The sequence below is a fragment of the Macaca thibetana genome, chromosome 7 (assembly GCF_024542745.1).
Source record: "Macaca thibetana thibetana isolate TM-01 chromosome 7, ASM2454274v1, whole genome shotgun sequence".
Classification (NCBI taxonomy): Eukaryota; Metazoa; Chordata; class Mammalia; order Primates; family Cercopithecidae; genus Macaca; species Macaca thibetana.
The window spans coordinates 161,926,395-161,953,031 of NC_065584.1; the positions used below are offsets into that span (position 1 = coordinate 161,926,395).

General features: G+C 39.7%; 1 protein-coding gene across 2 annotated transcripts; it reads right to left on the reverse strand.

Annotated features, from left to right (window-relative positions):
• Positions 1 to 301: 301 nt before the first annotated feature.
• TSPAN3 (tetraspanin 3) lies at positions 302 to 25,860 on the reverse strand. 2 transcript variants are annotated; one of them, XM_050800007.1, is made up of 7 exons: positions 25,524 to 25,860; positions 10,689 to 10,880; positions 10,413 to 10,487; positions 8,790 to 8,891; positions 7,364 to 7,516; positions 6,973 to 7,056; positions 302 to 1,202 (listed from the first exon to the last, which is right to left on the reverse strand). In XM_050800007.1, exons 1-7 carry the CDS (start codon positions 25,584 to 25,586, stop codon positions 1,110 to 1,112), a joined length of 762 nt encoding a protein of 253 aa, XP_050655964.1. In that variant the 5' UTR covers positions 25,587 to 25,860; the 3' UTR covers positions 302 to 1,109. The 2 variants fall into 2 exon arrangements, with proteins under 2 accessions (XP_050655964.1, XP_050655965.1); XM_050800008.1 differs by lacking the exon at positions 25,524 to 25,860 and having other exon boundaries at positions 10,689 to 10,762; positions 10,795 to 10,858.
• Positions 25,861 to 26,637: the final 777 nt, after the last annotated feature.

Sequence of the window (26,637 nt, forward strand, 5' to 3'; positions counted from 1 at the left end):
CCGTTTGAAAATTATCTGCTCCTATGTATGTCTCCTATACTAGGACTCCAAACTCCTTGAAGACAAGGACAGTATCGCCACTGTATCCCCAGTGCCTTGCACAAAGTAGAGTTCTATATTTCTAGGATATACTGGACTGAAAGCATTTGTGGTTTTTTGAATATCAAGGCCTTTAGAATCTGGCAACAGCTATAATGAAAACACATGCAAATCATGATGAACTATAGACAGCACCAACAAAGAAAACACGACACTGCTGCTCTGGAACTGAAATATCCCCAAAATAATGAAAAATGACATGTTGGGGGCTGATACAGAGTTTATTGAATTAGATTTTTCTATTTACAACTGAGATCACATCTACATACTATTTTGCTAGTCTACATGGGTACATTATTTCCAACAAGCTTAAGACTTACCATGAATGGGCTCATTCATACAAAAACACACTCACACTAATTCTTTTAAAACAGTAGTGCATACACTCTACTCCTCCTATAAAGCCAGCTTTGATTAAAAACCACTAGTTTCAAAGATCAGTCTCCGATTTTGAAGATGAACCAAGATATACATCGTATGATCCTAAAATCTTTTTTAGTCATTTTGTACAGCTGCTATCTTATTGGACTACAGTAAATATTTTTTAAAAGGACACTGATGAGGGGCACCATCTGGTGTTAACCTTAACCAGATAGCTGGTTTCCTCCTCCTTCCCCGAAAAACCTTTGGCCAAGAGTTCTCCACTGTGAAGACTGAAAGGACCTGGTGACATTTCGGCATCAGTCCTGTTACCACTTGGAGGTAACAGAAGCAGGCTCGTGTCCTCCTTTAATTCTACCACACTACATGACTTGTGATTGGTTCTGAAATTAGAACGTTCACCATCGTACTTAAAATTTTAGGGGCATGAAGAGTCAGCTAGAATAAGGAAAAAGGAAGTCGCAGGTAGGTAGGTAAGTAGGTGGGCACATGAAAAGCCAAGCTGCTCTGTCCAACACCAGTGTACATGTGCTTTAACTAAATGAACTTAGGAGGCCAACAGCAGCAGACCTGCTCAATTCACCTTCCAAATCAGAACAAGACCAAAAAGCTCAGGCTTGAGTTGTCAACTATGCATAGGTTCCACCAGTGATGAGGAGCTCATAAGCAGGATCTCTACTCCTTCTGCACAACACGATGCAGGCACACAGCATGCCCAGCAGCTGTTGAAAAAAAAACAATGGGGAAGAAAGGCTGAAAACCCTCTCATGGCAGGTGTGTATTTCTTTGTTGGTAATAGAGCTGTTTCGAAGTTCAATGACTTCAAATCATCAAAAAGGCAATAACAACAGTGACAGAAGGAATTTCTTATGAGTACATTATTTTTTAAAGAACTAAGTCCTAAGCTTCAGCTTCCCTCCCAGGAACTCTTTGTAAAGCCAGCAGGGAATCAAGTCTCTCTTATTTGGCATCCCCACTACTAGTCTAGCCAGTGCTCTCCAAAAGAACTTTCTGCAGCGATGGAGACATACCACATACGCACTGTCATGTGGCCTCATGTAGCTACTGAGCACCTGAAATATAGTTGCTGCAACTAAGGAGTTGTACTTCTTATCTTATTTAAATTAATTTAAATGTAGACACATGTGACTAGTGGCTACCATTCTCGACAGCAAAGGCCTGGGGAGTAGAATGAGCCAGAATGTGTGTGCTTAATGGGGGTCTTTTCAGGCCCTTCGGTTTTTGGAGCAATAGGCTTTACAACAATCCACAAAATTCACTATATGAATAGCCCTATGGTGGAAAACCAATTCTGATGCCAAAAAAATGTAGTTGGAAGATTTTTGTTTCCTTCACATTTACCATTTTTGAAATCCACAGTTCTGTGGTATTGTATACATATTATTTTTGAAAGGTCACTCTTCCTTCATCATTTTATTTTAATAAGTCCTAATCCTTCTGTGGTAGCATATTGGAGTAGTAATAAAGTCAAGCCATGTTATTTTGGATAAGCAAAACGATTAAGCTGGATTAAAGAGAAAGTGATTCTAGAATTTTTGACCTTCTCACAAAATACATTTTTTTGTGAGATAATTTGCTTTTTAACTTATCATTGATGGGGACAAGCCTCAGTTATCTGATTTTAAAAGACAGGGTCCTCTGTACATACGTGGCTCAATCTAGTTTCTGCAAAATGTACCCAATCCATAAACAGACTCTCCAAGTTTGAAGAGGAAGATTACTACTAAGACAAACATACACATAAGGATGTCCCCAATCTGAATTCTCCACGGTATAAAGTCACCCACTCCAATTTCTACCTTCACATTAACCTATATTCTGCCCATTTGGGATACACATTTCCTGCTCAAATCCATCAGTTTCACTACTTCACAATTTGCTGAGTGCTTACTAGTGCAAAGCACCTTAAACACACTTAAGAGGTGAATATTATTTAAAGTTTACTAAACAATTTAAGTCAATTCTAGACCGATGAAGTACCTAATTCCTAGAGAAACACGTTTCTGTTCTCTGTACATCAAAACATTGTTAGAACAGCTATAAACTCAAACGCAATTATGTTCCCAGGCAATATTAAATTGAGCAATAAAAATGCTAAGCTCAGAAATGACTAATTTGCTAGGGAAAAAAAAATCTCTCTTCCCACCCCCACCTCCCCACATTCCTTTCAATTGGTTAAATTTTATTATAGGAGTCAGCATTTTCAAAATGAGGTCTGAAATAAGTATTTCTTTCCCAATTTGTTTATTTCAATGAAATCAACTTGCATTGATTTTGAAACAATTAAATAAACTTGATAAAATTCTACTCATGCTTGGGAATCAGTCTGCTTAAGAACATTAAGCTCTACACAATAATTTCTTATCCTCACCATTAAGTATTACAGGCTCATTTCCAAAGGCCTGTTATACTGAAATTCCATTGATTTTTGAAATATTCCAACAGACTTAGAAACATTACACAAATATTTTATCTCCAACATTATCTCTTGCAATGAAATACTCTCTTGCAATATTCAAGGCATGAGAACTAAACTTCACTTAGCCCAAATATAACACCTAGCAACTGTAAAAATTGCAAGAAAATGACAAGCGGTGATTTAAAAAACTGACTGGCAAAGTAAAATGTTCTATGATATACCGTGCAGGTGGTGGTAGGGGGAAATAGGCATTCTTATACAAAAGTAAGAACTTTTGAACATTAGAAACACTCTTTTCTGAGAAAAAACTGGAAATACCTATCAAAATTCATTCATACATTCTGATACTGTAATTTCATGGTTATAAGTTTTTGCTATAAACAGCCCATTAATGTTGATTAAAGTATGCCTATAAAATGGAATACTATGCAGACATGAAATTAAAAAGACAGATCTATATCCAAATACACTAATTTGTTTTTAAGAAGGTACAAAAGGTTGCAAACTATATGAGTTCATTTATATAATATTTTGCAATGTTGGCCAGGGTGTGAGGGGAAGGAGAAGGAAGTTACTCATTTTAATGAATAACTGGTAATTAAGGAGGAGGAGGAGGAAAGGGCCCTCTCCACTGGCTTCACATGTGGCATAGAGACCAGGAAAAAAGCAACATGGCCTTGGGAAACAGTTCTCTACGAAGTCTGCTCTTGATTGTTCTATCTTGAGGACATGCCAACTTCATGAGACTCCAAAGTAAAGACTTAGAACATTTTCCCCTTATTGCCTTTGTAGAGAGAGAGCCTTACTCACAGCAGATACTCAGGAGCTTGACAAATCAAAACCCAGATTTTTGTCAATTATTACAACTAGACTCTTTAAATATAAAATTCATAACTGATCATGAGTTAAGAGAGTGGCTACTCTCAAAGAAGTGAAATATCCTGCTAATTAATAAGCAGGATATCAAAAATCAAAAATTTTTAAATCTCATTCTTTTATATCCAAAAGTCCTGTTATAATAATTAATTGGTATTTTTCAGGTTTTTCTTTCTTGGTCACTTTGGTCCTACCCAAATCTTGATTATTTAATGGACTAGAGCAAGAGTCACCAAACATTTTCTTAAAGGGCCATATCATATATATTTTAGGCTTTCCAAATCAAGACAAAAATCAATCTCTATTGTAACTACTCAACTCTGCCATCTTACCTCTCTATTTTATCCAGCTAAAGTGTCAATTAACTGTCAGGTTTCCTGACAAAATTTAGGAATTTAATCTTGTAATTGGAGGCAGAGTACAACAGAGGCAGGGGTCTTTAGTGTTGCCAGTGTGTGTGTGATGGTCATGTCACGCTATCCTTGCTCGCCCTAAATTTTGTGTCTAAACAAAGAGGGCCAAGACTGGAGAATCTCCAACCATCCTCTCCAGTTCTAAATTTCTATATTAGGATTCATGTACAAGCACAAAAGCTCACTGATCTTTCAGTTATTTCTGCCTTTGTTCAGGTTTTCCACACCCAGGGCACCAATCTATCAGATTTTGAATACCAAAAGCTTAGAATGTTTACAGGTACTCTTAAAAACAATTAGGGAAAATTCTTTTATTATTTCAGATAAATTTTCTCCCCTTAAAACCCAAGTTTTTAAAATGTTCAAAACCACTAGGTTTTGAGTCTGTGAAAGTTCTGAATCCCTAAACTTAAGCAGCCTTGCTGAACTGAAAAAAATCAAGCTTTATCAGCTTTTACTTAAGTCAGGGTGACTTAAGTATAAAACACGTATGGCAGTTATATTTAAATTAAGAGACTAGTTATATTTATTAGCCCCTATTGAAAAATTAATAAAGAAATATCTGGCAGGCTAAGCCGCTTAACTAGATGAGGGACATAGCTAAAGTGATTATTTTTATCAGTCTTCTACATACGTGTTGCATATTTCATGACCACAAGTACCATACAGTTCCAAAGCTTTTTCGCTGCATGCTAATACATGTGGCTTTATTTTATTTATTTTATTTTTTTTTATTTTTTTTTTTTTGAGACGGAGTCTCGCTCTGTCGCCCAGGCTGGAGTGCAGTGGCGCAATCTCGGCTCACTGCAAGCTCCGCCTCCTGGGTTTACACCATTCTCCTGCCTCAGCCTCCTGAGTAGCTGGGACAACAGGCGCCCGCCACCACGCCCGGCTAATTTTTTGTATTTTTAGTAGAGACGGGGTTTCACCGTGGTCTCGATCTCCTGACCTTGTGATCCGCCCGCCTCGGCCTCCCAAAGTGCTGGGATTACAGGCGTGAGCCACCGCGCCCGGCATACATGTGGCTTTATTACTGAACATAAAATCATTAAGAATACACAGATCAGAATTCTATTTGGGAAAAGAGACCTTCCTCATATTTCATTATTTTTAGCTAAATGAATGTGTTTGCATAAATAATCAAAATATGAAATAAAACCCTGCTGATCATCAGATTACTGCTATGCAGAGCTGCAAAGTAAATACTTAGAAGGGCAAAGACCATGGCAAATAAAGAGGTAGACTTTTTAATGAATCATTTCAGGGCTGTCTGAATATCAGCAAAGTAAACAATCATCCTTTCACCTTTCCCATTAAATACACTAGCTTCTGTTCAAATATACAAAGAGCAAGCAATTCAAGCAACTTACATTTAAACTAGCAATTACATTGGTTTTATCTAACAATTAAAAGATATCTACATTTTTCTTTTTTAAAACAAAAATTTTTTTTGGTAGAAATGGAGTCTCACTGCCCAGGCTGGTCTCAAACTTTTGACCTCATGGGATCCTACTGCCTCTGTCTCCCAAAGTGCTGGGATTACAGATGTAACCCATCACACCCGGCTCTTTTAGCTCTTGAAATAAGTTTCAGGCTTAAGAAAGCATAAGCTGAGGCTAGGCGCGTTGGCTCACGCCTGTAATCCCAGCACTTTGGGAGGCCGAGGCAGGTGGATCACCTGAGGTCAGGAGTTCAAGACCAACCTGGCCAACACAGTAAAAATCTATCTCCACTAAAAATACAAAAATTAGCTGGGCATGGTAGCGGGCACCTGTAATCCCAGCTACTTGGGAAGCTGAGGCAGGAAAATCACTGGAACCCAGGAGGCAGAGGTTGCAGTGAGCCGAGATCACACCACTGCACTATAGCCTAGGCGACAAGAGCAAAACTCTGTCTCAAAAAAAAAAAAATAAAGAAAGAAAAGCAGAGAAAGCATAAGCTGGGTGCAGTGGATCACACCTGTAAATCCCAGCACTTTAGGAGGCCAAGACAGGAGGACTGATTGAGGCCAGGAGTTTGAGACCAGCCTGGGCAACATAATGAGACCACATTTCTGCAAAAATAAATAAATAAATAAATAAAAATAAAAATAAAAATTAGTCGGGTGTGGTGGGCTGTGCTTGTAGTCCCAGCTACTCGAAAGGTTGAAGTAGGAGGATCACCTGAGCTCAGGAGTTCAAAGTTACAGTGAGCTATTATCATGTCACTGCACTCAAGCCTGGGTGACAGAGTGAGACCCTGTCTCTATCTTTAAAAGTTGTTGCATTTAGTGCAAGAGACCAGTGCTGTAGTACCAGTTCTTGATTTAGATATATGAATACATAAAACCCATGAGGACAGAAAAACAAGAACTAGAGGGAGAACTAGCATACAAAAAAACTGAATAAAGCTTTGTATTCCCAAACTGAAAGAAAGAAGTATAAGTTTTAAAAATTTTGTGACATTCTATTAAAATATCTTCCAATAATACACTATGACAACAGTTCATTTACGTTTTGAACAAGTCACTCACTAATCAAGAAAGACAGTAAGACAAGGAGTTCCCTCAACACATAGTCCCTCCCCATCCAGATTTCTGGTTTCTTTAGACCATTCCGGGTCTAGGTATATAGACAAGAAATGGGACACTGGAGGCCAGTACCTCAGTCACTTCCACATTACCTACATACACAAAGATTCACTGTGATGGGGATTAAAACCATGCAGGGCTGACATCAGAGAACCAACTCACTCTGATAGAACTCCTTGGCAAGCTGTGCTTACCTGAATAGCTGCAAATGCCAGTGCAGCCCAGATCACATGCATCATGATTTCTTGTAGCTTCTTCACAACTAGAGCCTCACACCCCTGTAACAAACACAGTCATCCTCATTAGAAGTCTTCTTTAAAAGTTAAAGCTGCAGATTCACAGGTTACTACCCACTGACAGAAAGGAAAATGACAGAAACTGAAAGAGGGGAAAAAAGATTCCATGATTGGTATAATTTACAGACATGTAATTAAAGCAAAAGACAATGCATTTTATAATTTACAATAAAACAATATGACATTAAAGACAAGCAAAAGGTGGCAGAAAAGAAGTCCCAGATGGTGATAAGACATGGTGAAAAACAGGTTAATCAGGCTAGACTCAAGTCTTGGCCAAGAGACTCACCTCAGCATAGAGGTCAGAAGGGTGGGCCAGGCTGCCATTACAATTGCTGGCAGTCTCTCTGCAGCAGCTAAGAGGGACACTCTGGTTTTTCGTTTCTTTGAACCAATCTGTATTTTCCCAGTCTGAGTAGTTGTGAATTCCACAACAATGCAGCTAGAAGAGAACAGGTATTATTCCTCACAAAACCCAAACACCTGAAGTTCCATGTACTACAGAGCTTTAAAATAAGCCACTCTAGACCAGTGATGTCCGATATAACTTTCTATAATAATGGAAAGTCTGCATGATCCAACATAGTAGCCACTAGCCACATGAAGCTCTACTGAGCACTTAAATTGTGGCTAGTGTGACTAGAAAACTGCCTTTTAAATTTCAATGTAAACAGCCAGACATGGCTAGTGGCTCCAGAACCCCCATACGAAAAGTACATTGCCAGGCCAGGCACAGTGGCTCACGCAAGTAATCCCAGCACTTTGGGAGGCCGAGATAGGCAGATCACCTGAGGTCAGGAGTTCAAGACCAGCCTGACCAACATGGAGAAATCCTATCTCTACTAAAAATACAAAATTAGCTGGGTGTGGTGGCGCATGCCTATAATCCCCGTTACTCAGGAGGCTGAGGCAGGAGAATCATTTGAACCCAGGAGGTGGAGGCTGCAGTGAGCCAAGATCATACCATTGCACTCTAGCCTAGGCAACAAGGGTAAAATTCTGCCGTCTCAAAAAAAAAAAAAAAAAGAAAAAAAAAAGAAAAGTTCATTGCCTGTAAGGCGTAGTTTCTAACTAAGGAAAAACTTCATGTCTTACATGTTAAATATCTGGTTCCAAGTTAAATATTATTTCCAATGACAAGTGTTTAAAATATTTTGTCTTAAAAATTTTGAGATTTGCTTTAAGATAATGAAGCAAAAAATAAGTGGGAGCAATTAAGACTGACAAAAAGTTGATATTATTGAGACAGGGTCGGGGTGCAAACATCTATTATACTATTCTTTCTACCTTCGTGTATATGAAACTGTCCATAACAACTTTTTTTTGACAGTTTGTCTGTTGTCTTTTCTGATCCTGTTTTCTAAAAGTATATATAGACCTCCCACCTCCCCTGGAGTCTATCTGGACTCTCACCTTTCCTGTGACACATACCTCTCTCCTGCATCATCACCCCTTTGGCTAAGTACTTTGGGAGAGTACAGACTGGGGTCAGGGAAGGGGAAGTCAGATGATAAAAAAAAGTTCAAGATGTTTCTTATCTGGGTAGGTGATGAAATAAACTTTTCAAGGGTGAAGGTTGGGGAAAAATATTGGTCACATCAGGATAGCCATGGATGTGAAGCGACATGGCTAATTTACACAGAAATCACAGTTAGTTTAATGTTGACCCAATAGTGATTGGTCCTCAAAAGCAAATCTGCCTCAAGAAAGCTCACCTGTCTCTGTACATAATCAATAGCCCGGCTAGCAGCGTCAGGGTTGGTTCCATTGTAGGTCTTATACACTTTCTGAATACTGCGATCAACCTCATTTTCCACCTGAATCAGAACAAAGAATTCAGTCCCTCAAAAACACTAGCAAAAGTAACATTAGTCAAGGCTCCTACTAAAATACTTACATAAAATGTTTGCAAGTTGCCAGATCTCTATGAATTTCTTGTAACGTTTTCTCCCTTCCTGCCTTCATCTTCATATAGATATAGATGAAGGCAGGAGGGAGAAAAGTGACAGGTAAAAATTCAGACATATACCACACAGATTAAAGCATTCAAAGAGAAGACTGTGTGCAAAATGGCAGGCTAACAATGTATCCAAAAGGGAGAACAGTTGAGGCTTGGGATAGATGTCCTAAATTATAAATGGACGCCTTCCTTTTACAAATAAGTTTCTCAGAAGACTACTCATTTTCCTGTCCTAAAGGAGGTAAAACAAAACAACTCTGAAGCTCCTGTAAGATACTTTTAGGACAAATGCCAACATTATTTCCATTTTATTTATTCTATGTTTAGAGTTGGTTAAATGTGCAAAAGTAATCAGGGTTAAAAACATCAGTCCTTAGAAGTGGCACTTAATGAAAAAGCTGCTGTTCAATGTATTGCAAAAAGGAGACAGGAAACAAGCTGCATAGCTTATTGCTGCCAGTTACTAAAATGGCAAGCAAGTATCATTTAGTAAAGTTTGCTTGTACCAGATCCTCCTTGCCCCTCTGAGGACTGGACTTATCTGGTAATTACAACAGTAATAAAATAAGTCCATAAAATTGATAACCAGATCATAGGTAGGGACATAATCCATTGCATTTTTTTTTTTTTTAGCACAGCTTTACAGTACCTTACGTATCAATGATCTGAAAATTAACTTGGCATATTATGTCCTTGACTTAAAACCATTAAGTTATAATGAGAATGAGTCTATTATGTCTTTACCATGCCTCTAAAATTATGCCCATATTAATTAATTTAAAGCAGCCTATTTAGCCTTAAGTGGTACTAGAGGTAGACAGCAAAATCAGGCAAAATAGAAAGGAAGGAATGGTGAAATGACTAAAAACAATGAAGGGCAAGAAAGGAGTGCTGGCCCCAGCTGCCTTGGTGTTCTAAGTTGGCAGGACCCCTTGTTCCTCAGGACAGGGGTGGAAGGTGGGATCACAACTCACAGCATCTTTTTCTATGTTCAGGACCAAGGCATTTTTTAAAGAGACAATGGAAAACGAAATCCTGAGTTTGGTTCTCTAAAGCAGAAATCAGAAAATTATGCCTCCCCTCATATAGGCAATCTATGTGCTGAGGAAATCTGAACAAACTTCTCAGCTAATTATTCATTTGCAGCTATAAATACCTATAATCAAGAACAATACATATACAATACTCTGCTATATTAAATGTGGTGAGGAGTCTTGATATGTAAATATATGGCAATTAACTTTAGATATTTAAAATACAGATTAAACAAGTGAGGCAAAAGAAATTGTTTACTCTGATAAAATGAATGTGTTCTATTTTAATTGAAACACTTAAACCACCTTTTAAGGCATTATGTGAATTACAGTAGACAACATACCTTTGCTCTGTAAACATATCCCAAAACCACTACAACAACTTCTGTGACAAAAACCAAGAGCAGGATGATGACAAACTGTAAGAAAACATTGTTTAAAATTATATACAAATGAAAAAATAACTTTAAATACACTCTTGATTAAAAAAACTTATCAGAGATAATTGCTAGAAGTTTAAATGCTAACTTTGTTCCAACTGTAAGAGCCAAAGAGTCTCAGGTTCAAGAATAGAGTAGCGTAGACTAAACACTCCCGCGTGTTCTGACAACACATCTTACCGTGGCAAGTCCACAGCGACTTTCCCGGATTGTGGCACAGCAGCCAATTAGCCCAATGATGAAAAGCAGGGCTCCTACAGCTATGATCACTACAGCAGGGATGAGCGTGTACACATCTTCAAAGAAGTGGTCATAGTCATCATAAGTGATGAAGACATAGGCTCCCACATAGCATAAAATGCCAGCTGCCCCCTGTAGAAAACAAAGTCAGTACTGGTCTCTAAGCACTGCTGGTAAAAATTTCCTATTATTGCTTAGTATGGTATAATTTAATGAGAGTTACCGTAACTGTTATAGACTTTTTTCAGTGAAGCTGAAAAGTCTTCTATGATTCCTTATTCAGAGCATTTCTATACTAAAGTTAAAAAGTTATCCACACTTCACCTACTTTTCAATAATTGATGGTTCAGCTAGGACCAAGAAACCATAACCAAAAAATAATGATGATGACACACACCTACACATTCCTAAAGGCTTACTGTAGCTCAATTCCACATCCAATACGGATCAGTATGGTGGCAGGGGGATCCTTGCTCACTGCAGTTACCCTCATTAAGTGGGGAAATGTGGTAGACATGACAGAGCTTGGATTTGAACTCAGGCAATCTGACTCCAGAATCTGCACTTCTAATCTCTATCTACCCCACCTCAGGGAAAAGAAAATAAACCAACTAGTGAGCATGATATCCACCCCACTTCCAAACATCTTGCTGTCCTAGAGACAGTGAAATGGCAAAGCTAGAGGGCTCAGTCATTAAAGAACATTATAAGCCCCTCTATTAATTATTTAGAATGGTGGTTCTCAAACTTTCAAGTATACAGGAATTGCCTGAGGATCTGAATAACATGCAGATTGATTCAGGAGATCTGGGGAGGACCCTGAGAGTCTGCATTTCTAACAAGTTCCCAGGTGATGCTGGTGCAGCTTCTTCTTGGAGCACACTTTGAGTAACAAGGTATTAAAGACCTAAAGGGAAAGTGAACACACAAAGGCATGCGATAGGTGTGCCTTATTTCAGCTGCTTCTCCAGGCTTCACTCTCCAGCTGCAGAGTCTTACTTTCTCCGCTATTGTCAATTTTGCTATCTTTGGGTACCAGCTCTGTGCTGACAGCCCAATGCCACTGGCTTATATGCAAACAAGCAAATGTAGTGTCAGAGTAAGTGTTAAAACATTTGGTTATCATTTGTATAAAAATAAGTTATCATTTATAGAGTACTTTGAAACTTTCACAAGAAGTATTTCATCATCCTTTTAAATTTAACATATAAATCATCTCCAAACTAGAAACAGCTGCCACAATGATATTGGAAATATCATTAACTTCTCTGAACCTGAAAACCCAGCTCATTTAAGTTTATGAAATTCAGTAAGCTTGGGGATCATCAGTATATTTTCTTACACTAGGCCATTAGGATCACTGTCAGATGAGGAAGAAGACTCCATTTATGTAAATTTGGGAAAGTAACTTGGTTTTTTAAAATGTAACATGAACTTTTTAAAGTGAGAAGACAACTAGAATAATGAAGGCAATTTTAAAAAACATCATTTTAAAACTCTCTTCCTCTGGCTTCCAAGAGGCCCCACTGCTGGTTTTCTTCCTACTTCCCCAGCTGATCACTTTTTCATTCTCTTCACGGACTCTGAGATGTTAGTGATCTCCAGGGTTCTGTCTTCAGCCTTATTCTTGAGTCATTCTCTGGGCTCTCTGTGGGCTATAGCAGCTATGGCTTCATTAGTCATTGTAGCTCACTACCTGAGCTATCATCTCAGACCTACACATTTCCATCTGCAAGTTCCAGAGACACGCCATCCTCAACCTGTCTCAAACCCTTTCTGCCTTCCTGCCCAGCCCATCTAATCTTCCCTTACATTCCTATCATAGCAAAAGGTACCAGACATCTAATTTTTCTGGTCAAACATCTGAGGATTAACTTTCCTTGCCCCACCTCTATAGCCCATCAATCACAAAACTTCAAGTTTACTTCCAAAACATTATTTGAATACTTCAACTCCTCTTCAACCCCACTGCAGTGCTTCTGTCTTAATTTGGGCCTATCCCCCTAAATCTTATTTATTGACTCTCCCTGCATCTTAATACATTCTTTATACTACCAGGGTTATTTTTATTAAAAATACAAACCAGATCGACCAGGCGCGGTGGCTCACGCCTGTAATCCCAGCACTTTGAGAGGCCAAGGCGGCCGCATCACAAGGTCAGGAGATCAAGAACATCCTGGCTAACACGGTGAAACCCCATTTCTACTAAAAATACAAAAAATTAGCCGGGCGTGGTGGCGGGCGCCTGTAGTCCCAGCTACTCGGGAGGCTGAGGCAGGAGAATGGTGTGAACCCAGGAGGCGGAGCTTGCAGTGAGCCGAGATCATGCCACTGCACTCCAGCCTGGGCAACAGAGCGAGACTCCGTCTCAAAAAAACAAAACAAAACAAAACAAAACAAAGAACAGACCAAGGCATAGCCTTACTTAAAATCAGGATGAGGCAAGTGAGTCCCCGATGAACCAAGCTGTTCCTCTCTTCAGCCTCAGATCTCATTACCCCTTGTGAACCATGAACAATATAGAACTGTTATACTGAAATGGACCATATATTCTTTCATTTCTTTGCCTCTGCTGTTCTCTCTAGAATGCTCTCTTCAAATGCCTGGGAACTCCTTGTCGCTCATTAAGGTGAAGCTTAAATGCTACCTCTTCCGTTTGGAAGCCATTCTTGACCATTTCAGGCTGGATCAGCTGCCCTTGGTGGACACACACATCTCCCAGTACATGGTTCTAACAGAATATTTATCAAAACGGTTGCAATTATAGCTATACCTGTCTCAACACACCTTGAGAGCACAAATTATACCCATCTGTCCTTCACCCTTGTATCATCTAGAACGGTGCTTGGCAGACAGCAGGTATCAGTTAAAATGTATTGAGTACACCTCATCTTACCCCTTTCCCTTGAAATCACCCTCCCAACTCTATCATAAGCTTTGGTTTGTATTTGCTTTGGTTTATATTTGTATTTGTTTGTATCTGGTTTCTCTTCAGTTCAATGCTTATAGCTTTTACTTCACTATTCAAACATTTGGCAACTTAATCCAGCTTGCTGAATTCTGATGGCCATTACATCTAGAATATATTAATATATCATAAATATCTGTCATAAATATAAATGCTGTACTTACAGCAAACTGTTCAAAGGTTCTCAGAGTTCACTGACATTATTTGCTTTTGGGGCATAGTACTAAAGAATGTACGTGAGCGCAAAAGTTGGCAGGGGGAAGAAGAGAAATAGCTTATTTTAATTTGGGTGCATTTATTACAGAAGTATGTCAACTACTTAACACTCTTACCAAATACCCCTTTTTATTGACTACTTGTGTGATATATATTCACATACATGTACACACACACATTTTGCTAAATAGTATCAGTCCTCAAGCTAAATTAGAAGCAATCCAAAGTGTAAATTAATCAAATTTTGTTATTTGTTTTCACTAGGCATTTCTCTATCCTTTAATGTTATAGCTTTTTTTACTCTAAAAGGCAGTATTTATTTCTTACAAGGCTTGAGTCAAAATGAATTCCATTCCTGAGCCTTCGGTACACTTACCAAAACTTCGCTAGTTTTAGCCTATGTAAATTTGAATGAAAATAAGAGAAAACTGGAGGACATATATACTTAACAATTAACCTGAAGCATAGTTCACTGATGAACTACTTGCATTTTAGACATAAAATGATGAGTTTTCAATCTAAAGAGGTTCCTATGAGACGCACACTTAGTGCTGCTTGGAGATGGGCCAAGGGAAACGTTTCCTCTGCTGCCACCGCCACTCCTCACTAAAAGAGGCACTCATCTGAAACTGAGACTACAAGAAAGCAGAAAAACCAAGAGAGACAACCAGACGTACAACAAATGCAATGGAGGGCTGTGAGGAGATGCCATTTGTAAAGCTGCCTCTTCTTTTCTGATAGACTCTAGAACAGTTTTTTTTTGCTCCCAGGCTGCAACCAGTCAACATCCAAGTCACACAACGAGATGAGAACACAACAAAGGTCAATTTGGCAACATATAGTGAAACGAACTTACTAGTTGCACACACCAAAGAGGAAACTGCACTGATTGCTGATATGAAACTATACACATCAAATTGCTTATAAATAGAGGATGTGTTTCCTAAATTGAAAACAGCTTCAAATTTTGCTTTTACTGAAATATGTATATGGTGCTTATATCTTAAGCTGTATAATGAACAATTATGAAATGACACTGGTTACTCTGAAAATATAGAAGAGGTATCCCAGTAGTTGCTGAAGACCTAAAAACAGCCAAAAGTAACTGCTGTAATGATACCCAACCGTCAATATGAAAAATACGCAAAAGAACATGGGAAACAGTATGGTAAATGGAAGAGAGGTTCTAAGAAATTCCTGACTAGTATGCATAGGGACTTTGTAGTCCCTCAGATTTTTAATGCAGAAATTGTGGCTATCAGAAAAGCTATATAAAACGTGAGCTTAAATTCTTCTTTTGAAGGGCCACGACGGGATTGAGATCTATCAAAGGATCTGAGCTTTGCCAATAAGGCAGCTGCAAAGGAGGGGTATGGGGAGGAGGGAGGTGCAACAGAAGAGGAGATGAAATGTAGAACTTGGAAGCAGCTGAACTGCTTTAGTCACCACTGAGAAAATCTGAGCCTATAAGGAGGATTTGTGCCAGGACAGTATACTAAAAATATTCATCCTTTTTACAAAGAAGTGAAAGGAAATTTAGGCAAAAGGCTGAGGTCTGAAATTACAGAAAGAATAATTTTTTAAAAACCATTCTTTATCTTTTAATAAGCCTATCCTCTAAATTAAGTCACAAAATTTTAAAACTTTAGGAGAGCCAATGCTTTTCCATTGAGCTGTTTCTCTAAAAAATAAAGCCATCTTGTTATAAAATTTTGCAAGTGTATGAGTTCCAAAAGTATGATACTTCATTTTATGCTTTTACCCTTCCTCTACATATGTGCAAATATGAAATCTCTTAAAGAGATTTCATTCTTATATGAGATTGCTTTTTCCATAGCTAAGAAACTATTTTTTTTTGGGGGGGGGGTAATTTTCAAATATTCTATGAAAGAGAAAAGTAGGTAAAATGTTAAAATCTGGGCCGGGCGCAGTGGCTCACACCTGTAATCACAGCACTTTGGGAGGCCAAGCTGGCAGATCATCTGAGGTTGGGAGTTCGAGACCAGCCTGACCAACAAGGAAAAACCCTGTTTCTACTAAAAATATGAAATTAGCTGGGCATGGTGGCACATGCCTGTAATCCCAGCTACTCAGGAAGGCTGAGGCAGGACAATCACTTGAACCCGGGAGGTGGAGGTTGCAGTGAGCTGAGATCGTACCACTGCACTCCAGCCTGGGCAACAAGAGCAAAACTTGATCTCAAAAAAAAAAAAAAGTTACAATCTGTAAAACTATTAAATTCCTTCATTTTCATCAACCACAGTGTAACTTGCCATTGGAATGTGGCAATAATAAAAATGAAACAGATTTGCTACAAGTGGGGAGATAAGGTAGCTCTGTTGCCAAAAGTATACCTATATGGAGATTTAGAAATGTGAAGGTGAAAGCATCCCACAGCACATTTTGGACGAAGCTGAAGCAAAGAATAGAAGTGAGTTTCTTGCAGTGGTATGTAGTAGACTTTGATGATGGTTCATGTCTAGAACTGGCAAGAATCAAGACAATGTAAAGACAAGGCACCATCTGGACTTTATTCACCTAAAAGCATAGTGCCTGACAAATTCTTGCTTGCCTGTGTGAACTGTTCCTTTGGAGCGATTTTTGCCAAAGAATCAATTAGTAAAGTAGAAGTGACTGGAGTGTTGAGAGAAAGGAAAAAAATCAAGAAGCAAAAGACTGAGCAAAAACTGTTGTACTCTAGACTTCGTAACAAAGCAGGTCTTAAAAGCAAAGGGGAAAAACAGGCAGGAATCCATCTTATGCATATGTCTTTTTAACATTTAATCTAGAGTTTCCTATACTGTCCTATTATTTTTCATATACCTCTTTTCTCTCCTGGGAAGAATCATTGGTAATTCCATAGAGTGGATTTCTGAAAGCTTCCCCAGACTCCACCCTTATGCTATTACAAGTATCTTAAAATCATCTTAAATCCTTTAGCATTCTACTTGCCGTAATGTATATTCTCTAATTCAACCAGGCTTTCTTTCACCTCCAACTTAATCTGACAGAATAGTTTATGGCACTAAACACAACTACTTCTTATGTAAGTCCACTACCAGTATATATCATTTACTCTCCTACCAATTCTCAAGGAAAAAAAAAGGCCAAAGACTCCAAATCCTCTTTCAGAAATTAAAGCTACTCTTACCAAGAATTCCTGAAGCTATTAAATAATATCATTTTCTACCTAACAAACTGATCAACAGTAAAGTTAAGGAGTATTCAAAGATGTGTGAGGGTGCAGAGAGAAGGGCCCTCAGACAGGCAGGAACACAAACTAATAGAGAATCATCTTTTTGGAAAGCAATCTGTCAATACATATCTGCCTCAGCATTGATGCCTATATACCTACTTATTCCACTTCCAGGAATCTATCCTTAAGAAAGTTAGTCAGAAACACAGATTTGTATAAAAGGTAATTAATCGAGATGTTATAATGAAATTGTGGCTGCAAAAATGAAAATTAAAAAGCCCAGGTATTCAGAGGTGTGTTTGCATTCAGCCCTGAAATTTTCTTAAAGCATCATTTAATAATATAATTGTGGTGTGATCGGGAAAAAACACATATACCACATATTAGAAACAAACCAAAATGCTAATATTGGTTGTCTCTCGGTGGTAGAACTATGGGTGATATCAGTTTGCTTTTTAAAATACTTTTTAGTGTCTTCTTTAAAATATATTACTTGAATAATTAGAATAATAGTTAAAATTATGTCTGAAATTGAGGCTTTGCTGTTCTCTCACCAATGAATTAATTCCTGGATGTGTCCTTAACCAACCAAACACGGACACCTCTTACATCCTAAATATTTTAGGCACCTCTGCCAATCTCTCCCACTTACCACTTTTCTCAGGTCTGTGTGGCTTTGACTCATCCTGTACATGTTTTCTGATTATCTAACACAATTTTCAATGTACATTATGTTCCTTTTCTCGTATTACTTTTCAAGGAGACAAGTTTTTTTTTTAAGTCCTACTTAAATTGGGGTGTAAAGTTTTGTGTTTTTTTAACTCACCACTACAGTAATGAGAAAATTATTTTATTTATTTATTTATTTTTGAGACAGGGTCTCGCTATGTTGCCCAGGCTGGCCTCAGACTCCTTCGCTCAGGGGATCCTCCCATTTCAGTCTTACTTGTAGCTAGGATTACAGGCATGTGCCACCATGCCTGGCTAAGAGTTTAAGTTTAAAGTTCTGACAAGCCACTGTTACCATCAACATCACTATTACTATTGCCATTATTCTTAAATAAGAAATATTTTAATCATTTTTACTGCTATTACTCTGATGATATGCCAAAGGTCATGCTCCTCAATTCTGCCTTATTTTCACCTTTTCTCTATTTGGTTTTTCATAATCATTATTAATCCAGCTTAACAAAGTTGTTCTATTTCATCCAATATCTACTGGCTGAACAACTCAAAAGTTCGGGTGGCAAAGAAACTGGAGATTAACCAATTGCCATTGCCAAACAGCATGGAAATTGGCTGTTTCCAGATGGTAGGGCTCCAGAGGTTATCTGAGAAGCATGAAATTTAAATATGTATTTTCTCTGAGACCCTCTGTTACCCCACCCTACTCTAACTGTAAAAAGAGTCCACTACAGCATCATAGGAGCCTGAGGAGCTTAACCTTTGTAATGCTAGAGTTCATCCATGCTTGGATTACGTGTTTAATCAATAGCAACAACAATGTAAGTTACAAAATGTCAACATATATTCTAGAACCCCTTCAGTAGATTAAAAACACACATAAAAAAGATAATTTTTCTTATCTATTAACTCTGCCTAACTACTAAAAGGAACACAGTGAGAAGAAGGAAGAGGAAGAAGATACGTTAACATTTTTCAATAAAGACTTACTTGAGACCAGCCATGAGAAAGATTTCTGGGGGAAAGGTGCACATAGAAATTTAATTCGATGAAAAGTCTACCCTCTCTCCCCATTAGTTGTCAGACTACAGGGACTGTGTTTACTCTATTTCTCAAAAACAGGTCAAAGGTAGATATTCAACATGCATTTACTCATGAATGATTCTTAGTACACCTGTTTGGTCTAAGTACAAACTTTATGGAATACATTTTCTGAAAAAAAATCAAACAAGCCTAACCTGAATTAGATCTTATGGAATAAAATTCATTAAATTATTTCAAAGCATGATAAATATCCTAGAAAGCTAATAACCCATTCCTTAAACTGCAACTACAGAGAGAGCCCCTGCTGATTCCAAGTTCTAAATGATTACTCAGGACCACAAGGCTTTTTGGTCAGTGGACAGGTGAGTAAGAATATAGTAAGAGTGGAGACATTCATTTCCTTAACTGTTGAAGACAAACTAAGACACATACACTTCCTATTATGTACTTGCTTCCTGACAAGTTAGATTTTCTTCTAGTGAATTGAAAACAACTATGAAAAAGCAAAGTTAGCTGAAGGTGTGTCCCATGACATATTCTTTGTCAGAGCAGTCATTCATAATAAGAGAAATACAGGAAGTAGAGAAACAAATTCCAGGATATCAGATGCAGGTTCCGGTTTGAAAATATCATATTACCACCTCAAAAGTGTAGGATGTGCTGGAAAACACAAAGTATGTACAAGATTTGTGACAAGGGAGAACCACACTTGAAATATTTCATTATAATGTTGTATTTTTTAAACAAAAGCATGATGGTATAAACCTCTTAGTAATTTGAACATAGCAAGTATACTTTTGCCTTACAGTCTATAGCCTGTTCCTTCAGTTCTGAATCCCCTCAATCTCCCAATCTCTTCCAAATCACCCAAGTCAGCAACTTCTTATACTCCAGATTTTTTTGCCAACATAAAGCACCACCCAATCACTTTATCACATCACCCTTTAATTCTCTGCATAACACATCTCTCTGATCATTTTTCTTCTTTATTTTTGTGTGTCTTGTTTCACCGGAAAGTAAGTTCTATAAGAATACAGATTTTTCACTGTCTTTTCATTGTTTATCAACAATATAAGCACAAAGCAGGTGCTCAAACATTAGTGTTATATTTGTTTAGCAAAGCAAATTTTCCTTAATTATATACATTCACAGACATAAGTTGTGATAAGTTTTATTTATTTATTTATTTATTGAGATGGAGGCTCTGTTGCTCATGCTGGAGTGTAGTGGCTCGATCTTGGCTCACTGCAAGCTCCGCCTCCCAGGTTCATGCCATTCTCCTGCCTCTCAGCCTCCCGAGTAGCTGGGACTACAGGTGCATGCCACCATGCCCGGCTAATTTTTTGTATTTTTAGTAGAGACGAGGTTTCACCATGTTAGCCAGGATGGTCTCCATCTGCTGACCTTGTGATCCGCCCGCCTCGGCTTCCCAAAGTGCTGGGATCACAAGCGTGAGCCACCGTGCCTGGCCGACAAGTTTTATTTTTAAAGGCAGGATAAGTTTTAAAGGTTCCATATGGCTTTCAAATACAATTTATATGTATAAAGTACTTCATATGAATGAATGATGGTTAGTGAAGGTGCCATGTTCCAAAGCTACTTCTAAAGCATTTATTTAAAAGGTATGTGACTTTTTTGTGGTACTTCCCCCCCTCTACAGGTGTCTCCACAGTGTTATACTATCACCTCTCAGATGAAAAGCAGCAACCTAAATAGATATTTAAGATTATAAATTCTATAAGCATGGACAAAGTTTTCTGTTCCAGTCCCTGTAATGCCTAAAATAAATATGAGCAAAATAGGTATTAGTCAATTAGCTTTTCTAATAGGGTTTTAAAAAAAAGTAATTTGTATAACATAGGACTCGATTAAATAATCAATTAATTTACCAGAATAAAAACTTAATGGTAGGAAGTACTGATTTAAACTTGTTTTAGGCGAGCCCTCTTTGGTCAAATTAAATGACTTACCAAATTAAAAATCCTATCTGACCTTGGTACAAAGGTACAGTTTACAGAATAGGCTAATGACTATTTAATACAATAGCCTTGGCTGGGCGTGGTGGCTCACGCCTGTAATTCTAGCATTTTGGGAGGCCGAGGCAGGCAGATCACGAGATCAGGAGTTCGAGACCAGCCTGGTCAATATGGTGAAATCCTGTCTCTATTAAAAAATATACAAAAATTAGCCGGGCATGGTGGCACACACCTGTAGTCCCAGCTACTCAGGAGGCTGAAGCAGGTAGACTGCTTGAACCCGGGAGATGGAGGTTGCAGTCAGCCGAGATCGTGCCACTGCACTCCAGCCTGGGCAACAGAGTGAGACTTCATCTCAAAAAAAAAAAAAAAAAAAAAAAAAAAAAAAAGCCTTTAAAATTTAGTCATTTACCTCAAACATTTCTAACCTTCTTCAATAAATCCTCATGGGTCCAGCATGAATACACTTACATTTAAAGCCTTATCACTCCATAAAAACAGAGATCCAAGTTGATACAAGTTGTACATCCTTTCACTTGTCCAATATTATCTTTCAAGCTACAAATCCTAATATTCTAGAATTTGGTGAGAAACTGTCTTGGACTGTTTTCTGTTACTTAGAACAGAATACCTGAAACTGGGTAATTTAAGAAATTTTTTACATAAATGGAGGCTGAGAAGTTCAAGGTCAAGGGGCCGTATCTGGTCAGAGCCTTCTGCAGAGTCCTGAGGTGGCCCAGGACATCACACATGGTAAGGGGGCTGAGCAAGCTGGCTCAGGTCTCTCTGCCTCTTCTTATAAGGCCACCAGTCCCATTCCCATGAAAACCCAATAATCCATTAATCCATGAATGGATTAATCCATTCATGAGGGTAGAGCCCTCATGACCCAATCACCCCTTAAAGGCCCCACCTCTCAATACGGCCACGTTGGGGATTCAGTTTCAACATGAATTTTAGAAAGGACAAACATTCTAACCATAGCAGGAGTTCCCTATTTCCATTAAAACAAATTTCAGGATTTTAGAAATGACTGTTTCCGCTTTCGGTTTGTGCCTTTCCACAGTAACATTATTACAGCATTGTTCCAAACTATCTACACCAAATCAACAGTAACGATTTTAGCTGTCAGATAATTTACAGCCTGAGTATTTCAGGTATATATCTATCTCCATGTCACAGCTCAATGAACAAACTGACAGCTGAATCAGGATATCAAGACATAAGAAAGTGTAGTTTAAAGGTCTTGCCAAAGCAATTAAACTTTGACCCTTGTTAACAATCAGCCATTACCATCTGACAGTTAAGAGCCAGTGCAACATAGTTTTTATTGCCTACAGTTGCCCAAGGGAACTCAGGTAAACAGTTGATATGCTCTATGGAGAGTGTGTTTATTCTTCCACTTATATATCTCAAGGCATTAAAAGGAGGGAGGGGCCACTATATAAGAATACATTTATTAAAACTGAAGAATGCATTACAAACTCCCAGGAAGAACCTTTTAACATTTTTGAATGTACTTCCTCATATAATGACTTAATTCAAAAGAAAACAAAGTGTCATGTAAATTCTGGTACAGTTTCTAATTTTAGCAATGTTAAAATCGGCATGCTTTAGAGAAGTGATTCTAACAAGTTTCTTCTCTTTACAAATCTTTTGAAATCACACTTTGTCCTAACACCACAGTCTCTGGAGTATGGGACGACCTGGGTTTGAACGCAGGCTGTACCACACCTTGGGTGTGCTTAGCTCAGTCAACCTTAATGTTCTCCTCTAAAATATACATAATATTCCCTGCTAGATGGGAAAGCTGTGAGGATACACCATGTAAAGTGTTTAGCACAGTGCCTGGGGTGTAGTAATTCAAATGTTAGTTGCCATCACCCATCATCATCAGATTCCCACAGTCCATAAACTAATACTTTCTTGGGAGACATACCTAATGCTGTTTCCTCATTAGTTACGTAGCACTGTGCTACATGTGCCCCCAGCGTATCTGCTTAACTTCCTTAACACAACTCACAAAAACTTTACTACCCTACTAACTAAGACAAAGGGTATTTTTACTAAACATTACCACTTCAGTCTTGGCAATAACCCACTATAAAAAGCACCACAGAAGTTCAAAATAACTTTCTTCACTGGAATAATAGTACATATACTTACACAACATCCAGAGATTCAGAGGAATCACTTAGAACTGACATTTGAGTAAATAAAAATCTAATTTAAAGAAAATGGTTCCTATAGTTCCAATATTTTGTTACACGAACAATTCCAGTCCCTGAGCTTGAATAACCTAAAATTCACCTAATATTCTTCAAAATCAAATAGTTATGGCCACAAATTCACAAGGAATTGTAAAGAGTACAGAGCCACATCTTTGCCTCTTAGGTAGCTTACTAGCTAACAAAGTGTTTCTCATTTGGGGACCCCTGAAAATTATTTTTCCTTTTAAAAAAGCCTGTAACTCTACTAAATAAATAAATAAATAAATAAGAATACACGGTGCTTGGTTCTCTGTTCCTGCATTAGTTTGCTGAGGACGATGGCTTCCTGCTCCATCCATGTCCCTGCAAAGGACATGATCTCATTCTTTTTTGTGGCTGCGTGGTGTCCCATAGTGTATATGTGCCACATTTTCTTTGTCCAGTCTACCATTGATGGCCATTTGGGTTGGCTCCATGTTTTTGCTGTTGTGAATGGTGCTGCAGTGAATATATGTGTGCATGTGTCTTTATAACAGAATGATTTACATTCCCTTGGGTATGTACCCAGTAGTGGGATTGCTAGGTCAAATGGTAGGAGAACGTCATATAATTTCTACATGCCAAGAAATAGTATTCTTCTTTTCATTTGTTTTCCAGTCGTTTAGAAATGTAAATACTATTCTCGGCTCTCAGGTTGTAGAAAAACAGGTAGCTAACAGTTTTGTGCTCTTGGACCAGAGACTGCTGACTCCTGGTTTACAACGAGATGCTATGAGAGTTAATGACTTAAGCATTGTAGAAAATATTTCTCTTTATGGAATAAAAAATGTTATGGATGCATAAGTAGCAGTAGGTATATAGATACGTATTAAATTAGCAAAAGATGCCCTTATAATGGTCAGATTCACAAATCATGCCACATCTTCAAGGAGGAGACTGGTACGACTTTTGCTAATGGAACTGGTTCTACACGTGCATTTCATTCTGCACAATAAACTCAAGAAACTGAAAAAATGAAACAAAATAAATAAATAAATAAATAAGCCTGTAACTCAAATTAAAGTATATGAAACACTGCTCTAATTGGAAAAGAAGAAATCACGAAAATCCCAGTGTCGCCTGGGTGGTTGCGAACAGGTACTACCTCTCAGTTAGGACTCTTCTCTTCACACACAAATGCCCTGAAGGACTTTGGCAATACAAGTGTGTAGTAAGTGCTTTTAAATATATAACCATCCTTTTATGAGACAGCTGTTTTATCCCTTGTTGGGGGGTTGGGGGAGGAGGAAAGATTCTTTCCAGAACAGGTGTGCATATGCGTGGGAGGGAGGAGCTGAATGGGGACCAGTGATGATGGGGAGGAGGAAGAGGCACAGAGTATGGTTAACTGGAATGTCAAGGAGTGCTTTGGCGACTCTGGACAGAGCAATCTGTCCAGGGCACTCAAGTGTTTAAGGAAATGACGAGTTTAGAGGGGCAAGGTGATTTGGGATCAGACTGAGAACTTCAGCTGCAAGACCGGGGGAAGGAGCTGAACCTTATTCTACCGCTGAAGCTTCTGTTTTCCTTATTTTTAGATCAAGTGATGTGATAGCAGAAACGTTTTAAAAGATTTATCCGGGTGCAAAGTCCAGATGGGCTGGAGGGTGGAAAGACGGATAGGAACAACATAGGTTACTATAAAAGTCCCTGGTGAGATAAGGACCCAAACTAAGATGACATCGTTATAAACATTCCTTTCTCCGAGGGCGCACCCCCTAAAAATTCATAAGCCACCTTTTATTGAAAGTAAACTAATCACTTTCAAAATCTTGTGACATCTCCATCATATATTTAACCAAGGCTTATAATCTCACGGTTTGGTCACCCCCATGACCAAAACAAATAGACCTATGTTCTTGGTCAATGGATTATTTAGCTCCTCAAGTTGAAACCCTTCATTTTCTGGGCTGGTGACAGCCAGCCGGTTCCCCACACACAAAGGGCGTTAAGTGGAACCCTCGCCCCGACTCCGCGGCGTCCCCGCGGATCTGCCCGCCTCCGGACGGCCACTCGTCTGCGGGGCCCCGACAAAGAGCGCGGAACCTGAGCCTCTGGGGAAGATCCTATTTCGAGCCTGACGTCCTGTTAAGAGTCTGCAATGAGCGCTCTCAGTCCAGCCGGCGACTCTAGGGGGAGACGGGGGCTCCTGGCACCGAGCCAGCCCGCGTGGGCCGAGCGCGAAGGCGCGGGCTGGAGGCCGTGGAGTCCCCGAGGGCCTCCCCTCGCCGTCCTCCGCGCCCGGGCTCCCGGCTTGGTCCGGCAGGGACCTCGCGAAGCGGCCTCAAACCCGGCCTTCCCCTCGCCTCAGCCGCCTGAGGGCTCGAGTGAGGCCCCCGCGCGCCCGCCCAGGCCCAGGCCCGGCTCGGCCCCCACGGGCGCCTTCGTCGCGGCCTCGCCCGGCCCCGCCGCCGGACCCTCGCCCTGCCCGGCCCCGCTCACCCAGAAGATGAGGTTGAGAAAGACCAGCACGGTCTTGGAGGAGGTGATGCCGCACTGGCCCATGGCGCCAGTGGCCCGCGAAGGCCCGGCCCGGAGAGCGGGGCTGCGCTCACCGAGAGAGCGGCAATGGCGGCGGCGCCTCCTCGCTCGGAACTGCACGGCCTGCGCGGCGCTCCCCGCAGCCCCTGCGCCGTCGCGCAGCCCCGACCCCAACTAGCGCCTCGCTCCTCCGCGCAGCCGCCGCAGTCCCCTCACGGCTCCCGCGCCGCTCCCTGGCAACCGAGTCCCGCCCCCCACAGCCGGCCGCTTCAGCCAATCACCTCTGCGGAGGCTGCAGTGAGGCCACGCCTCTTAAAGGAGCCAAGGCCTCAGCCCCTTTTATTGGCCTCTGGCCGCCCTTGGATGCAGATGCTCCGTGGGGAGGTTCTGGTGGACCAAACCCACTCTCCTCCTATGACTTACGTTTACTATGCCACCCTTACAGATGATTCAGAGTGATTCAGAGCCCTCCGAGTGCTATCTTTCTACCTAGCCCATTCTCCCCTAGGAAGGTTGGAAACATCTCTCCCTGACCAGAGATTCTCCTGATGGGGTTAAACTCTTGGCAGCACTGTTGGTGAGAAGTGCAAAGAACAACAACAAATACTTATGGAGAAACTTATTGTGCCAGGCGCTGGGCTAGCTCTCAGAAGAGTCAGAGAGGAGAAAAGGCTGGTGATGGCGTTGGCAAGGCAGACATGTTTGTGTGGGTGAGTGGTTGGGAACAAGGTCTATTCCAGGGTAGTAAGTTTTGGACCAAGATTCGCAACGATTACAGAAACATCTCTTTGCAGTGCAACATTTCACACTCTTCCCCCAATCTCGAATCCGTCATAGCAGTTAATTATTGCGTGCTTACCCGGTACCAGGCTCCATTAGTTCATTTAACCCCCACCACAACCCTGGATGGAAGGCACTATGGTTATCAGCCTCATTTTACTGATCAGGTAATTGAGGCTTAGAAAGGTTAAGAAGCTCGCCCAGAGCCACACATAGTAAGTGGTCTTGTGCAAAAACCACATCATCAGTCACACAATAAACTGCCTGTTTGCTTCTTTCCTGCCATTATAATCCT